The following is an 18575-nucleotide window of genomic DNA, read 5'->3' on the forward strand; positions in this document are numbered from 1 at the left end:
CTTTTTAGGAGGCCTGTCATCTGCCGGGAATGTAGAGGAGGCATTCAGTGGATGGGAAAAATATCAAAAATGTCAGAAAATTGCTGGCTGCCACTGAAAGCGTCAATGTTGGCTTTTTGGTGAGAATTTGGTTATTCATGGACACTTGACAGAAATTGGACTAAATATGACATGTTCTTTGAAAGCAATCATGCTCTTGGAGAAAAAAATCAGACCGCATGATGGCAGCTTGGATGCTAAAAAGAAACAAATGAAGATTGATATGAGTGATGTCCACTGATTGCCAATTTTTAACACAATACGAGTGAATTATTATAAAATTATAAAACACTGTGTTTACGTTCAAGACAAAACCTGACTATCGTTAATTTTAACGGTCTGACGGAAGAAAGTCCTAGATGCGTTCCCATTCTTGTTCCCACAACAAGAAGAATATATTACCTATATACACTACCGCTAAAAAGTTTGGGAAAGAAAAACTAATTTTCATGCATTTCATAACCAATTTTTTTCCATTTCACAAATAGATTATTAGAAGAAAACATCTAAAAATCTAAACTGAAATCTCTTACCATGCTGTTAACTACACCGTTCAGAGAGCAGCACAAACTGGGTCTAACAAGGACAGAAAAACGCTGCACAACTCTGCAAGAAGACAAATATCTGAGTGTTTTCCAAAGAAAGACACATTTTCATGCATTTCACAAACAATTTTTTTCCATTTCACAAAAAAATTAAAATTAATGAGATGATTTTGAAAGAAGGATGTACATTTTTGCATAGAGGCCTACTATCAACAACTGTCAGTCCTCTGCATCAATCTCCTGGTATGGCTGCTAATCCAAGTTCATCATTTTATAAGGCTAATTGATGAACTAAAACAAAAACAAAAATCTCTTACCATGCTGTTAACTACTCCCTTCAGAGAGCAGCACAAACTGGGTCTAACAAGGACACAAAAACGCTGCACAAATATCTGAGAGTGTGTTTTCCAAAGAAAAACACATTTTCATGCATTTTACAAACATTGTTTTCCATTTCCCAAACAATGAAAATGAATCAGATGAAATTTTCAAACTGGGTCTAACAAGGACAGAAAAACACTGCACAACTATCTGAGTGTTTTCCAAAGAAAAACACATTTTTTCCCATTTCACAAACAATTTTTTCCCATTTCACAAACATTTTTATCCATTTCCCAAACAATGAAAATGAATGATATGATTTTCAAAGAAGGATGTACATTTTAGCATAGAGGCCTACTATCAACAACTGTCAGTCCTCTGCATCAATCTCCTGGTATGGCTGCTAATCCAAGTTCATCATTTTATAAGGCTAATTAGATGATTAGAAAAGCCATCGAAAAATCTAAACTAAAACTAAAATCTCTTACCATGCTGTTAACTACTCCCTTCAAAGAGCAGCAAAAAACGGGTCTAACAAGGACACAAAAACGCTGCACAAATATCTAAGAGTGTGTAGCGGTAGTGTAGTAATATGTTTTCTATTTTATATTAACCTAAGAAATGCTTAATTTTCCTGAATTGCTTCGTTTTGCGCTCTCAGCTATCACTCCTTTTTGTCTTTATTGATGGGAAATAGACATAGACAAGTGGTAAGATTAATTAAATGAACATCTTTAAAAAAAAAAAAAACTTTATGTGACAAGCACGGTTGTCATTTAAATACAATTTGTCTAGCATGTCGTGATTCCCTGTCCCTCATCATTACAGTCAAAGTATCCTTGTGAAGGACACCGATGTCCCAAAGTGTCATCGCTGGGAATTTTCCCACCGTGAGGGGAAAAAAAAAGTGATATTTTCCAAAGCCCTTTTACTCTTTTGTTCGGCCTGCGACAGCCTAACACTCATCAAACACCAAAAGCGTATAGATATGATTAGCTATGTTCTATGTCACAAAACAAGCACATTCAGGGAAAAATAAATAAATAAAAAAATACACAGAAGATGAGGACAAAGCTCCGGTAATATGCCGAGGAGACGCCACTGGAGGACACTTCATATCCACACTGAAAACGAGTGGGGAAATGAGCGTCCTTTACGTCACGCTAATCTGTCTACGCATAAGAGCCATCCATCATAGAATATAAAAATACTTTTTCTGCACCATAACTGCAGTAAATTTGTGACATGTCCTGGATGATATTTTGTTTATTTGTCTTTGTTGTTTTTAACGTATGTTTAAAAATCCCAGTTTATGAATAATGGATTTAATAATTCAGAAAAATGCAGATAAAACATGAGTGAAATAAGCTTTACTGTCCAAAAGAGGGACGTTTCATTTTTCATTCAACTTATCCATCTGCCACTTTTGTCAGAGTCGTGACAATGAACTGTCAAAAAGAGGACAGCACGGTATTACGTATATTCAATTTTGCAATAACATAAAAAAAATATGCTCAATCTTGTTGTCACACGGTGCAGGATCAGGCTGCAAAGCGTCCACGGTTGATTTGTGAACAGAGGGGGGTGTCAAAGAACAGTCTCGAAATATAAAACTGTCATTAAATGTCCCAAATTTTTTTTCGTTTATAGTGCGGACATTATGTTTCAAATGTTTTCAAAAACGGAGGAAGTACAGACGAAATCATTAGAAAGGTCAAAGAAGAAATGGTCTAAAAAGATGGTTTCATGATAATAGATTGTCCTTGAACCTAAATAAAACTAAAATCATGCTGTTTGCTAACAGCAGAAAGGACACGCACCAGTAAATACACCTCAAATGTTTTTCTTGATAAACGGAGGGAGTACATACGTCACACTAAAAAGATGGTTTCGTGATAATAGATTGTCCTTGAACCTAAATAAAACTAAAATCATGCTGTCTGCTAACAGCAGAAAGGACACGCACAAGTAAATACACCTCAAATGTTTTTCTTGATAAACGGAGGGAGTACTAAAAAGATGGTTTCATAATAATAGATTGTCCTTGAACCTAAATAAAACTAAAATCATGCTGTTTGCTAACAGCAGAAAGGACACCCACCAGTAAATACACCTCAAATGTTTTTCTTGATAAACGGAGGGAGTACATACGTCACACTAAAAAGATGGTTTCGTGATAATAGATTGTCCTTGAACCTAAATAAAATTAAAATCATGCTGTCTGCTAACAGCAGAAAGGACACCCACCAGTAAATACACTTCAAATGTTTTTTCTTACAAACGGAGGGAGTACATACGAAATCATTAGAAAGGTCAATGAAGAAATGGTCACACTAAAAAGATGGTTTCATGATAATAGATTGTCCTTGAACCTAAATAAAACTAAAATCATGCTGTTGGCTAACAGCAGAAAGGACACGCACCAGTAAATACACCTCAAATGTTTTTCTTTATAAATGTGTATTATTTTATTTTATTATGTCTACTATTTTAGGTAATATGAGTTTAAAGATGACTATAGGGGTGTTATTACATGTCTGGAGAGCTCTAATGTTAAAAAAACATGTTCCCATGTCTTACTTTTTCGTGTTATGTCTACTATATTGGGTAATAGGAGTGTAAAGGTGAATATAGGGGTGTTATTACATGTCTAGAGAGCTCTAATGTTTAAAAAAAAACACGTTTTCTTTGTCTTATTTTCTCGTGTTATGTCTACTATATTGGGTAATAGGAGTATAAAGGTGACTATAGGGGTGTTATTTCATGTTTAGAGGGCTCTAACACTGTTAAAGGGTGTGTTTAAAAGGTCATAAACGGGATTGCTATGTTATTTTCTTTTATTGTGTCTACTATTTTAGGTAATATGAGTTTAAAGATGACTATAGGGGTGCTATTACATGTCTAGAGAGCTCTAATGTAAAAAAAAACATATGTAGAAGGTAAAAAAATACATGTTTTTTCGTGTTATGTCTACTATATTGGGTGATAGGAGTGTAAAGGTGACTATAGGGGTGTTATTTCATGTCTAGAGGTCTCTAATGTTAAAAACTATATGTAAAAGGTCAAAAATGAGTTTTGTGCTCCAAATATTAAAAAAAAATATTCATAAATCAGGACTCCTACTTCACGGAAAGTCACATATTGCGGTTGGGTCTGGCACCAATTAACCGCCATAAACAACATATTACTGTAATATACTGTGTATTTATATACAGGGGCTCTTCCACGGCCAATACTTCCACAAAATCCACTAAGTAAAAATTTCTGCGTGGAGGTAAAAATATTACATACAATTTTAGAGATTAATCACTACCATGCTACGTCTATGTTCAGACAACAAAAATAAACACGGTAACTCATCGTGCAAAGACAACCGAAAATTGGTTTTGGATTTATGGAGGCTGTGTGATGCTTTTTTTTTTTTTTTTTTTTTGCCTTCTTTCCTCGTGTCCTTTTTTGTTCCTGAGTGGAAAATACTCAAAGTATTGCACCTGTTCATCTGCACAAGTGAAGCTACGCCGCATTAGAAGAAGAAGAAGAAGAAGAAGACGGCGAAAACAAGCTAAAAAACAAAAGCCTCTCCCTCGGGAAAGCAAAGAAGTGCTACCTGATCAAAACAAAGAACTCGGAACTCGGAGGCGTTTTCTATGCAGGCAATGAATTTGGGTACTGGATTCTCCTACAGAAACGGGGCGTACCGCAGGAACAACACGAGTCCTTTTGCTGTTCCCCCGGCTGCCGTTATGCGAGCATCGCTTGGATCCCAACGGAACCCGAGGCCTTTCTTCTCGCAGGGGCCGATTCCCCATGCAATAACGCTAACGCTGCGCTCTAATCAAATCAGGGACTGCCTGCAAAATGACCCACAGACATGAAGTCCCGCATGCATGAATGTATTCCCTTTTTATTGGCTTATCAACATGCATGTGCAGAAAGCAGCGCCGCATGGCAAATATCATCTGCACGAGTCCTCTGTAGGCTCCAATCACGCCTAATGAAGGAAATGAAAATCCTGGGGCTGGTTGGTGGTGCCACGGCTCAGGAACTCTGCTGGGACTTTTCCCAAGCAGCGGTGAAGGAAGCTGGAGGCTGCCCCTTCTTCGCTCGCTCGCAACATTTCCCTTGATGGCAACATGCAAAATACTCTCGGTGAGCAAATACTATGATGGAACGACTTAAGTAATGCAGTTATTGACTATATAGTTAATAAAGCGTTTATGATGGTGACAATTCTATTTCATTAAAATTAGAGGACAATGTGGCTGAAGAGCAATATAGCCGACATAATGGTGGAAACGGAGCAGCAACGAGATACCGCAGTGGTGGTCAAAGTGTGGCCCGGGGTCCATTTACGACCCTCGGCTACTGTTTTACTGGCCCGTAGCAAAAACCATCAACAGAATCAGAAAAAAAATAATTTAAATAAATAAATAAATAAAATAATAATAAAAAATAATAAAATATAAAATAATAAAAAAAAAAAATTATTATTAAATTAAGACGTTTAAATATGAAGGAACAAAGGTGTCATTCTTAAAAAAAAACACAAAAAAAGGAATAAATTAGATTACAGAAAAAGCTATCATGTTACCAGAATACATTCAAAATTTATGGAAATAAAGTCCTAAAATTTTTTTTTAAAAAGCTGCAATTTTAAAGAGTAGGAAATGTAAATATTATGAATAAAATGTTGGAATCTCATAAGAAATAAGTAAAAAAAAAATGAAATTTTAGTAGCAGGAAACTGACATATTAAACAACAAATGTGTCATTCTTTTAAAAGGAATAAAATTATCATTGTTATTATGCTACCACAATAAATTTTATTAAATAAATATTATGGTACTTAAGTCATAATTACGAAATTAAGAAAATTTACAAAAAGTTGTGTGAAAGTGTGAAAATTAAAAATAAAATAAATAAGATAAAAATAAAATTAAATTAAATAAAATTAAAAACAAAAACAGCTGCCATCTTAGAAGTATAAAGTCAAAATATTAAGAGAAAAATGTCATCATTTCACGAGCATTCATTTAAGTAGCACAGAGTTGAAAAATTAAAGAAAAAAGTCGCAATATTACAAGAAAAAAATTAAAATAATAATAAATTTTATTTGTATAAATAAAAAAATATTAAAAAATAAATAAAATCAAAATAAATAAGGTTGGGGCCAAAAAAGTTATAATATTATAATATTACTACAAATAATGTCACAATATTGTGAGAAGAAAATTTAAGGAGATTATTGGAGAATAAATTTGCAATATTTGGAAAATTAAAAAAACATATTAATGAAATTTTTTTCCCCCAGTGTGAGGTCCTTGCTCGGCAAAAATAGTACACCGCTACGACACCGCATGCTAGCATAGACGTAAAACGTGCACGCTTGGTGTCGTCGTATGTGTTCGGCACGAGAAAAAGATGAAGCGACGGCGTTCCGAGTGTGCGCGGTTCCACGCCAGAGCAAACACAAGCGACCGAACCCTCGGCTATTTCCAAAGTAATTTCACGGCCTTCACTTTTAGGCGGTTATGCAGGGTCGTTATAAAAGCGACGGCCGGCCGGTCGGTCGGTCGGTCGGTGGGTCGTACATGCCGGAACGTTCCATTCCGTCGTTTGACGGGACAATGCTTGAAGATGCTTTGTAAATCAAGGCAGGCGCTGATTGCATCTAATCAGAGCTGCCATAAAAATGTCCAGTGAAGGAATATATTTGCAGCTGTAATGGCGGCACGCGTGCTCGGCGTGCCACGGAAATAAAAAGCATTTCATGCTTATGACGCACTACCGTTAATTATTAACAATGTACAACAAGAAATAGAGAAGCGGTCGTGTGCCGCTCCAGTGGGGAAGGACGGCCCCCTTTTTTGTGAACTTTTCCCCCCCCTTCATCCGGTATGCCAGGCTTGAGGCTAACTCTCTATAGTGGCCGTGTGTCAAAGAAAAGGAAAGTGAAAAGTGTCCCGTCCCGATCACAAGACTGTAGATTTATATTGGAATTTACTGTCCGTAATAATATCAACAGTAAATAAACAATCTAAATATAGTGCTATGTGTTATTTACTTTTATTATGTCGACTATTTTAGGTAATATGAGTTTAAAGATGACTATAGGGGTGTTATTTCATGTCTGGAGGGCTCTAATTCTGTTAAAGGGTGTATTTAGAAGGTCATAAACGGGATTGCTATGTGTTATTTACTTTTATTATGTCTACTATTTTAGGTAATATGAGTTTAAAGATGACTATAGGGGTGTTATTTCATGTCTGGAGAGCTCTAATGTAAAAAAAACCATATATACTAGGTAAAAAAATACAGGTTTTCTCATATTATGTCTACTATATTGGGTAATATGAGTTTAAAGGTGACTATAGGGGTGTTATTACATGTCTAGAGAGCTCTAATGTAAAAAAAAAACATAAAAAGTGAAAAAAACATGTTTTCCATGTTTTATTTTATTGTGTTGTTATTATGTCTCTCGCCCAAAGACAGCTGGGATAGGCTCCAGCACCCCCGCGACCCTTGTGAGGAAAAAGCGGTAGAAAATGAATGAATGAATGAATGAATGTCTACTATTTTAGGTAATGAGTTTAAAGGTGACTATAGGGGTGTTATTACATGTCTAGAGAGCTCTAATGTAAAAAAAAACATAAAAAGTGAAAAAAACATGTTTTCCATGTTTTATTTTATTGTGTTGTTATTATGTATCTCGCCCAAAGACAGCTGGGATAGGCTCCAGCACCCCCGCGACCCTTGTGAGGAAAAAGCGGTAGAAAATGAATGAATGAATGAATGTCTACTATTTGAGGTAATATGAGTTTAAAGATGACTATAGGGGTGTTATTTCATGTCTGGAGAGCTCTAATGTAAAAAAAACATATATACAAGGTAAAAAAATACATGTTTTCTCATATTATGTCTACTATATTGGGTAATATGAGTTTAAAGGTGACTATAGGGGTGTTATTACATGTCTAGAGAGCTCTAATGTAAAAAAAAAAAACATAAAAAGTGAAAAAAACATGTTTTCCATGTTTTATTTTATTGTGTTGTTATTATGTCTCTCGCCCAAAGACAGCTGGGATAGGCTCCAGCACCCCCGCGACCCTTGTGAGGAAAAAGCGGTAGAAAATGAATGAATGAATGAATGAATGTCTACTATTTTAGGTAATATGAGTTTAAAGATGACTATAGGGGTGTTATTTCATGTCTGGAGAGCTCTAATGTTTAAAAAAAACATATATACAAGGTAAAAAAAATACATGTTTTCTCATATTATGTCTACTATATTGGGTAATATGAGTTTAAAGGTGACTATAGGGGTGTTATTACATGTCTAGAGAGCTCTAATGTTAAAAAAAACATAAAAAGTGAAAAAAACATGTTTTCCATGTTTTATTTTCTTGTGTTATGTCTACTATATTGGGTAATAGGAGTGTAAAGGTCACTATAGGGGTGTTATTTCATGTCTAGAGGGCTCTAACACTGTTCAAGGGTGCGTTTTGAAGGTCATAAACGGGATTGCTATGTGTTATTTACTTTTATTATGTCTACTATTTTAGGTAATATGAGTTTAAAGATGACTATAGGGGTGTTATTATATGTCTAGAGAGCTCTAATGTTTAAAAAAACATGTTTTCTATGCCTTATTTTCTTTTATTATGTCGACCATTTTAGGTAATATGAGTTTAAAGATGACCATAGGGGTGCTATTTCATGTCTGGAGAGCTCTAATGTTAAAAAAACAGATGTACAAGGTAAAAAAAATACATGTTTTTTCATATTATGTCTACTATATTAGGTAATATGAGTTTCAAGATGACTATAGGGGTGTTATTACATGTCCAGAGATCTCTAATGTATAAAAACAACATGTGTTCAATGTCTTATTTTCTTGTGTTATGTCTACTATATTGGGTAATATGAGTTTAAAGGTGACTATAGGGGTGTTATTACATGTCTAGAGAGCTCTAATGTAAAAAAAAACATGTTTTCAATGTCTTATTTTCTTGTGTTCTGTCTACTATATTGGATAATATGAGTTTAAAGATGACTATAGGGGTGCTACTTCATGTCTGGAGAGCTCTAATGTTTAAAAAAACACATGTACAAGGTAAAAAAATACATGTTTTCTCATATTATGTCTACTATATTGGGTAATAGGAGTGTAAAGGTGACTATAGGGGTGTTATTATATGTCCAGAGAGCTCTAATGTATAAAAAAACATGTTTTCTTTGTCTTATTTTCTCGTGTTATGTCTACTATATTGGGTAATAGGAGTGTCAAGGTGACTATAGGGGTGTTATTTCATGTCTAGAGGGCTCTAACACTGTTAAAGGGTGTGTTTAGAAGGTCATAAACGGGATTGCTATGTGTTATTTTCTTTTATTATGTCTACTATATTAGTTAATGAGTTTAAAGATGACTATAGGGGTGTTATTGCATGTCTGGAAAGCTCTAATGTTAAAAAAAACATATGTACAAAGTAAAACAACATGTTTTTTTCTTTTATTATGTCTACTATTTTAGGTAATATGAGTTTTAAGATGACTATAGGGGTGTTATTTCATGTCTGGAGAGCTCTAATGTTAAAAAACATATGTACAAAGTAAAAAAAACATGTTTTCGATGTCATATTTTCTTGTGTTAGGTCTACTATAAAAGTGTACCCCACATGCCCCGTCTTTCTAACTACTGTTGCTGATTCGTGTTCTCATGACCGTTCTAGGAACAGAACTTGTTTTGTTTGCTGCATCGTATCTTTGACAAGAGTGCTGAAAAAGCGGTGGAAAAAAAACAAAACAACGTGCTGTTAAATTTGTGACCTGATAAGAGCACATGTGAAGTCTTCTGGAACCACGGTGCACGTGGGCCGCAGTTTCCACTTGCCAGCGTGCCATTGATTTCGGTGTGCCCGCTGCAAACTCAATTACTTCTTCTAGTACACAAGCAGACCTTTATTTAGCTCATCCTTAAAACCAAATCAAAAACAACTCCGAGGCTTTGTTGGGCTTATCAGCGACTTCAACACACGAGGCTGAACTTAAAGAAGCAATCTCTTCATCTCTTATCAGACGTTTCAGGCTATTAGCACACAATTAGCCACTTTTTAAACACTGATTATGTGTTATGAAGATAAGCAACATGTAAGATTGTATCATGGCTGCATCGAGTGGTTCGAGTATTTTTTTTTTTTTTTTTTAAGTACAGGGTGTCCAAAGTGCGGCCTGCGGCTGTTTCTTTATCCGAAAAATATTGAACAACAAAACGAAAAAAAACAGCAACGGGAAAAACTGAGAAATCAGCAGTAATTTTACACAAAAAAAGTCAAAATATATGAGGAAAAAGTCATAGTACTATGATGATTGTGTCATTTTAGCGGCATAACTTTGAAAAAGGCTGCACGGTGGTCTAGTGGTTAGTGCGCAGACCTCACAGCTAGGAGACCCGGGTTCAATTCCACCCTCTGCCATCTCTATGTGGAGTTTTGCATGTTTTTCCCGTGTTTTCTATGTCTTATTTTCTCGTGTTATGTCTACGATATTGGGTAATAGGAGTTTAAAGATGACTATAGGGGTGTTATTATATGTCCAGAGAGCTCTAATGTTAAAGGATGTGTTTAGAAGGTCATAAACGGGATTGCTATGTGTTATTTTCTTTTATTAGGTCTACTATTTTAGGTAATATGAGTTTAAAGAAGACTATAGGGGTGTTATTATATGTCTAGAGAGCTCTAATGTTAAAAAACATGTAAAAAGTAAAAAAAACATGTTTTCTAGGTTTTATTTTCTCATGTTATGTCTACTATATTGGGTAATAGGAGTGTAAAGGTGACTATAGGGGTGTTATTTCATGTCTACAGGGCTCTAATTCTGTTAAAGGGTGTGTTTAAAAGGTCATAAACGGGATTGCTATGTGTTATTTTCTTTCATTATGTCTACTATTTTAGGTAATATGAGTTTAAAGATGACTATAGGGGTGTTATTACATGTCTGGAGAGCTCTAATGTTAAAAAAAGCATATGTACAAAGTATAAAAAAACATGTTTTCGATGTCTTATTTTCTTGTGTTGTGTCTACTATATTGGGTAATAGGAGTGTAAAGGTGACTATAGGGGTGTTATTTCATGTCTACAGGGCTCTAATTCTGTTAAAGGGTGTGTTTAAAAGGTCATAAACGGGATGGCTATGTGTTATTTTCTTTCATTATGTCTACTATTTTAGGTAATATGAGTTTAAAGATGACTATAGGGGTGTTATTATATGTCTAAAGAGCTCTAATGTAAAAAAAACATGTTTTCAACGTCTTATTTTCTCGTGTTATGTCAACTATATTGGGTAATAGGAGTGTAAAGGTGACTATAGGGGTGCTATTTCATGTCTAGAGGGCTCTAATTCTGTTAAAGGGTGTGTTTAGAAGGTCATAAACGTGATTGCTATGTGTTCTTTTCTTTTATTATGTCTACTAGTTTAGGTAATATGAGTTTAAAGATGACTATAGGGGTGTTACTACATGTCTGGAGAGCTCTAATGTTTAAAAAAAACATTTTTCTATGTTTTATTTTCTTGTGTTCTGTCTACTATTTCAGGTAATATGAGTTTAAAGATGACTATAGGGGTGTTATCACATGTCAAGAGAGCTCTAATGTAAAAACAAACATATGTACAAGGTAAAAAAAAACATGTCTTCCATGTCTTATTTATTGTGTTGTTATTATGTCTCTCGCCCGAAGACAGCTGGGATAGGCTCCAGCACCCCTCACGACCCTCATGAGGATAAGCGGTAGAAAATGAATGAATGAATTTTGAAATATTATAGAAAAAAGAAAAGAACATATGCAGAAATTTATGAGGGTCCATTCAGCCATAAGCCATCTTCTTCACAGAACACGGTGAATGATAAATGATTGATTGACTGAAGGAGCACAAAAAACATGGACGGCCAATCCCAAAGAGGCTGCAGGCGTGCTGAGCTTCAAACAAGGAGAAGCCTGCCACCTACTGACCTCAACGTGCCCCAGCACCTGCACGCTCATCCAGGCAACGTCACCGCTGACGAATGGGATGGTTGGATGCGTGTATTCATGCATGTTCAGATATTTATTTATTTATCATGAACTAGCCTTTTATATGTTAAATGTGCGAACCAAAGTTTAAGTTCTGGGCGAAAAGCAACACTCACATGTGAATATGACCAAGATGGTGCGGAGCAGCAGGTCCACGGCCGTCTCCCACCTCTCGGACACCTGAGCCACGGCCGGCGGGATGAGAATCTCAGCAGGAACGTAGAACTGCAGGGCGAATGTGATGAAGATGCCAAAGCAGTAGAGCAGCTTGACGCCCTGGTAGGTCCTGGATGACGTAAAACAAAAGAAGACGACAGAGGAGCTTAGCGGGCTTCATTCGGAGAGGTGAAAACGTTCCGCTTGTATTTACACACTAGGAATGACTAGCTGGAGTTGCTAAATTGTTAGCATAGATAAATAGGATTACACACTGGACTGGTGGCCAGCCAGCCAATCACAGGGCACATATAGACAAACAACCATTCACACTCACATTCATACCTATGGACAATTTGGAGTCGCTAATTAACCTAGCATGTTTTTGGAATGTGGGAGGAAACCGGAGTACCCGGAGAAAACGGGGAGAACATGCAAACTCCACACAGAGATGGCCGAAAGCGGGATTGAACCCAGATCTCCTAGTTCTGAGGTCTGTGCGCTAACCACACGACCGCTGTGCAGCGTTTTTCTGTCCTTGTTAGACCCAAGGAGTAGGTAACAGCATGTTAAGAGATTTTAGTATTAGCTTAAAAATTTATATAATAATATAAATATATTATATATAATAATGTCTACAAATATTAAGAAAAAAAATCTAAACAGATGTGGTCATACTTTTACAAAAAATATGTAATATTATGGACAAAAATAACATTTTTTGTTATGAGCTCCAAGTCCAAATATTATGCATATAAAGTCAAAATTACAAGATTAAAAATGTTGGAAAAAGTAAAAAAAAAAAGTCACATAGGTAGCATATTGTTTAATTATTACAAGAATTAAAAAAAAGAATAAAATTTTAATTCTTATCAGAAGAAAAATATTATGAAATACTATGAACATTTTCAAACATTTAAGAAGAACGTCAAGATATTCTTATTTTATTGTATTTATTTAATTTATTTTTTTATTTATTTGACATATTTTTGTTTTCTGTATTATGTGTATAATTAAAAAAATATATTTATTACATTTATTTTATTTCTTTAATTTATTTTCATATTATGTACTTTTAATTATGGTACTACTACTTCCATACTATGTGCATTACCCTTCGCAGTAGCGATACCATACTGTAGTTGACATACTGTAGTTTTATATAATATATAAAAATAATAATATATGATAATATATAATATATATATAATATAAATTTATATAAAATAAATATATTATATATAATAATATATAAAAATTTTAAGAAAAAAAATCTAAACAGATGTGGTCATACAAAAAATATGTAATATTATGGACAAAAATAAAATTTTTGTTATGAGCGCAAAGTCCAAATATTATGCATATAAAGTCAAAATTACAGGATTAAAAATGTTGAAATAGTTGGAAAAAGTAAAAAAAGGCACTTTAGTAGCATATTGTTGAATTATTACAAGAATAAAAAAATTAAAAAATAATAAAATTTTAATTCTTATCAGAATAAAAATATTATGAAATACTATGAAAATTTTAAACATTTAAGAAGAATGTTGAGATATTCTTATTTTATTGTATTTATTTCATTTAATTTTTATTTATTTTGCATATTTTTGTTTTCTGTATAATTAAAAAATATTTATTACATTTATTTTATTTCTCGAATTAATTTTTATTAATTAATTATTTTAATTATTTTATTATAATTATGGCACTACTACTTCCATATTCGCAGTAGCGATACCATACTGTAGTAGTTGACAGTCTGATTAGATACTGAATCTTGCCAGATAGCTTTTCTCTAAACAAGAAATATTGACATCGTTTTATGTAATATCGTTTTCATCTCGTGACACCCCCAACTATACTACCCGACATAAATCGCTGCGCCTCCCAATTTGGCAGATAAAGTCGGGTCGGTGCCTTGAACGGACTCGTAATTCTCGGGACACGGACGTTATCTTACCAGCAGTTGGGCAGGTTGAGCGTGATGCTGCCGCCGATGTCGGCGCCGAAGCACATGTATCCGATGGTGCCGAGGCTGATGTACAGGAATGTGACGATTCCCATTCCCAAATACAGAACCAGGCGGAAACTCTGAGGCCTCTGCATCTTGTTCTCCAGCGGGAGAACCTGGAAAAAGAACAACAGCGGGATAAGAGATCTAACAAAGCTGCCATGACTTCATCAATTAACGTAATAATAATAATAATAATAATAATAATAATAATAATAATAATAATAATAAAGCCGCATTGTCACGTACCACTCCGATTCCTTCAAAGGCAAAGATGGCCGTCCCAAAGAAGAGCGGGTAGTCTTTGGCCCGGCCCACGCTGGGCAAGTTGATGGGGTATTTGATGTGCTGGAGGGGGGGGGGGGGACGCAAAAAACGTGAACCGATGCAACACAAAAGTGAAATGAATAAAAAAATAAATAAAATGAATTATTACAAGAATAAATACAAAATATTAAGAAAAAAAAAAGAGATGTGGACATACTTTTACAAAAATTATGTAATATTAGGGAGAAAAATAATAATAAAAAACAGCTGCAATTTTAAAAGAAAAATGTCACTATCGTAAAATACAGTAGAATTATTACAAGAATAAATAAAAAATATTCAGAAAAACAACCTAAATAGATGTGGTCATACTTTTACAAAAATAGTGAAATATTAGGGAGAAAAATAATAATAATAAACAGCTGTAATTTAAAAAAAAAGTCACTTTAGTAGAATACAGTTGAATTATTACAAGAATAAATAAAAAATATTAAGAAACAAATTTAAAGAGATGTGGTCATACTTTTACAAAAATTATGTAATATAAGGGAGAAAAATAATAATAAAAAACAGCTGTAATTTTAAAAGAAAAAATGTCACTTTAGTCGAATACAGTTGAATTATTACAAGAATAAATAAAAAATATTAAGAAAAAAAAATCTAAAGAGATGTGGTCCTACTTAGAAATTATACATAAATAATGACATTACACAATTACATAAATAAAATTATGTAATATTAGGGAGAAAAATAATAATAAAAAACAGCTGTAATTTTAAAAGAAAAAATGTCACTTGGGCAGCATACAGTTGAATTATTACAAGAATAAATAAAAAATATTAAGAAAAAAAATCTAAACAGATGTGGTCATACTTTTACAAAAATTTTGTCATATTATGGAGAAAAATAACATTTTAGTAAAAAAAAACAACAAATTAAATTTTTTGTAAAATTAGATTGCGGAAAAAGTTATGTTATGAAAGCAAAGTCCAAATATTATGCATATAAAGTCAAAATTACGAGATTAAAAATGTTAAAAATAGTTGGAAAAAGTAAAAAAAAAAAAAAAGTCACTTTAGTAGCATATTGTTGAATAATTCCAAGAATAAAAAAAAAAAAGCTTGGTAAAAATTTTAATTCTTATCAGAATAAAATATTATAAAATATTATGAAAATTTTCAAACATTTAAAAAGAATGTCGAGATATTTCAAAAATAAAAACAAAAAGGGCAAAAACTAGCGTGTAGCATCTCGGCACTGGGGAAAAAAAAAAAAAAGACTGGATGATTGACAGGCCTCACTGATTCCATTCATTCTGCTATAGAACCAACACGCCCGGGTGTTGAGGCTGATGCAAACCTTGTCATCCAGCCTCTTTTGGTTGGTAGAAGAGAAAAACAAAGCATGCCCATCTCAATACATCCACGTCTGCGAAATGATCCAATTCCTGATTTTAGTGGCATCGTCTTAACGAAAACGGTCGAAATCGGCTTTACTGTCCGCGCTATGGTCATAAATTCAGCAGCTGGACAGCATAACGGTTGGATTTACCAAACAGATGGCAGGCGCTTTCCAACCCGGACGTCCAGATGCTTCCGTGGGACGGTGCGCTATTCAGTAGAGCATCTTTAACAAGCACTTATGAAGCTAATTGCCTCCTGAGGATGTTAAATATTTACTGACCCTCCAAATCACCTTATTAAAATCGCTTTATAGAAACACGCAGTGCAAAGTCGCTCAACCGGCAGCTGTTTCTAATACTTTGGACGTAAGTAAGTAAGACGGTCTAAATATTAGAAACAGCTCTCAGAACATTCAGATCGTCAAAATAATTTTAATTTTACTCAATGACAACAAAACTCAACACAAGTGCTGCTTTTAAATGATAATTTTTATGATTAATGAGGGGAAAAAATATTTTTATACTTCCTGTTTGTCTCTCCCAGTATTAATACTCCCCCCTAAAGCGTCCATTACAATTACACTACCGCTTAAAAGTTTGGGATCACTTGCAAATTTGTTAGTTTTCCAAGAAAATTTTTTTTTAATGCATTTCACAAACAATTTTGCTGCAATTCTGTGCAGCCGCTATTAAAAATTGTGTTTTTTTCCATCATAATATTACAAAGTTGTTTGTGTAAAATAACTGCAGAATTTTAAATTTTTGCTTTTTTAATTTTTGTTGTGAAATTACACTTGCAAATTTTGTAGTTTTCCAAGGAATTTTTTTTTCATGCATTTTACAAATTTTTTATCTATTTCACAAAAATTGTTATCCATTTCAAAAAAAAATTTATCCACTTCATAATTTTTTTTTATATATTTCACAAATTTTTTTTATCCATTTCCCAAACAATGAAAATGAATGAGATGATTTTCAAAAAAAGTTCATCATTTTATAAGGCTAATAGATTATTAATAAACCCATTTAAAAATCTAAACTAAAACTAAAATCTCTTACCATGCTGTTAACTACTCCCTTCAGACAGCGGCACAAACTGGGTCTAACAAGGACACAAAAACGCTGCACAAATATCTGAGAGTATTTTCATTTTCATGCATTTTTCGAAAAAAAAATTTTCCACTTCCCAAACATTTTTAACCATTTCCCAAACAATGAAAATGAATATGATTTTCAAAGAAGGATGTACATTTTTGCATAGCGGCCTACTATCAACAACTGTCAGTCCTCTGCATCAATCTCCTGGTATGGCTGCTAATCCAAGTTCATCATTTTATAAGGCTAATAGATTATTAGAAAAGCCATCTAAAAATCTAAACTAAAACTAAAATCTCTCTCAGAGAGCAGCACAAACTGGGTCTAACAAGGACAGAAAAACGCTGCACAAATATCTGACAGTTTGTTTTCCAAAGAAAAACACATTTTCATGCATTTCACAAACATTTTTATCCTTTTCACAACCAATGAAAATGAATCAGATGATTTTCAAAGAAGGATCTAGGCTAGATGATTAGAAAAGCCATTCAAAAATCTAAACTAAAACTAAAATCTCTTACCATGCTGTTAACTACTCCCTTCAGAGAGCAGCACAAACTGGGTCTAACAAGGACAGAAAAACGCTGCACAACTGTGCAAGAAGAGAAATATCTGAGAGTGAGCGGTAGTGTACATGCACATGCAAATTAAATGCAATAGCACCCCACCACCACAAATAGATCGCGGTCCTGTGGTAAACTAGGCAATGAGGAATATTATCTCGTTAAAGAGACTTTTAGAGCCAGCTCATTAGATTCCATTCAATATGTAATAATGGCTGAGGTGATTCCTCAGCCACAAGCCAGCTCACACGGCTAAGTGCTGACTCTTTGTACAGCCTCTGATGCAAGAAATTGCTTTTTTTTTTTTGTTTCTTGGCTTGTGTATATCTGGAAAAGGGCAGACGCTGAATGATGGAACGCTTTGCAGGCAGGTAATCTGCACTCCCCGTCACTTCCAGCTGGAATGTTATCCATAACACGTCGACAACACAATCACCGGCGGGGTTAAATACAATCGCAGCACACGGGGAGAAAAAAAGAAGGGTGTCTGTTTAAAAGCGAACTCAATAATGACGCACATCACTTCTTCACTGAAGAACATTATTCTCCTCAAATGAGTGAGACAGCATGGGAGGACTGGATGCTTGAGTACGCCTGGTTGATGGTATGCAGATGGGGATTTGATGTCGGGGAGGGGTACACCCTGGACTTTAGAATACATTATTTTTATTTTATTTTAACTAGTCTCATCAATGCAATAGTAATACGTACCAAGTATTAAGTATTAAGAGCGGCACTTCCAGTGAAAGGGAACTACTGCTGTAGCTATGCAGCCGTTTCGTTTTTTTATTGGTCAACTGTCTAATTGTCTAAGAAACATGTAAAAATATTAAGAGAAAAAAAATCTAACAAAAAATTATTATTTTTTTTTCATTGGTCAACTGTCATGTAAACATGTAAAAACATTAAGAGAAAAAAATGTAAGTTAAAAAAAAAACAATTATTGGTCAAGTGTCTAATTGTGTAAGAAACATGTAAAAACATTAAGAAAAAAAACATCCAACAAGAAAAAAGTTTCAAGTTTAAAAAAAAAAATTTTTTTTTGGTCAACTGACATGTAAAAACATTAAGAGAAAAACCATCTAACAACAAGAAAAAATTTTGGTCAAC

The 18575-nt window shown here is 34.1% G+C and overlaps 1 protein-coding gene across 1 annotated transcript in view; it reads right to left on the reverse strand.

The window, feature by feature from the left end:
• The window catches only part of slc36a1 (solute carrier family 36 member 1), a 37750-nt gene that overhangs the window by 8853 nt on the left and 10322 nt on the right, over positions 1-18575 (reverse strand). Inside the window, exons 9-11 of the mRNA XM_058056164.2 lie at positions 14388-14486; positions 14088-14254; positions 12088-12257 (exon numbers count right to left, since the gene is read on the reverse strand). Of these exons, the coding sequence (XP_057912147.2) occupies positions 12088-12257; positions 14088-14254; positions 14388-14486 (436 nt within the window). The remainder of the gene's footprint in view (positions 1-12087; positions 12258-14087; positions 14255-14387; positions 14487-18575) is intronic.

Source organism: Doryrhamphus excisus, linkage group LG23 (assembly GCF_037039965.1).
Source record: "Doryrhamphus excisus strain RoL-2023G ecotype Guam linkage group LG23, RoL_Dexc_Guam_v1.1, whole genome shotgun sequence".
NCBI lineage: Eukaryota > Metazoa > Chordata > Actinopteri > Syngnathiformes > Syngnathidae > Doryrhamphus > Doryrhamphus excisus.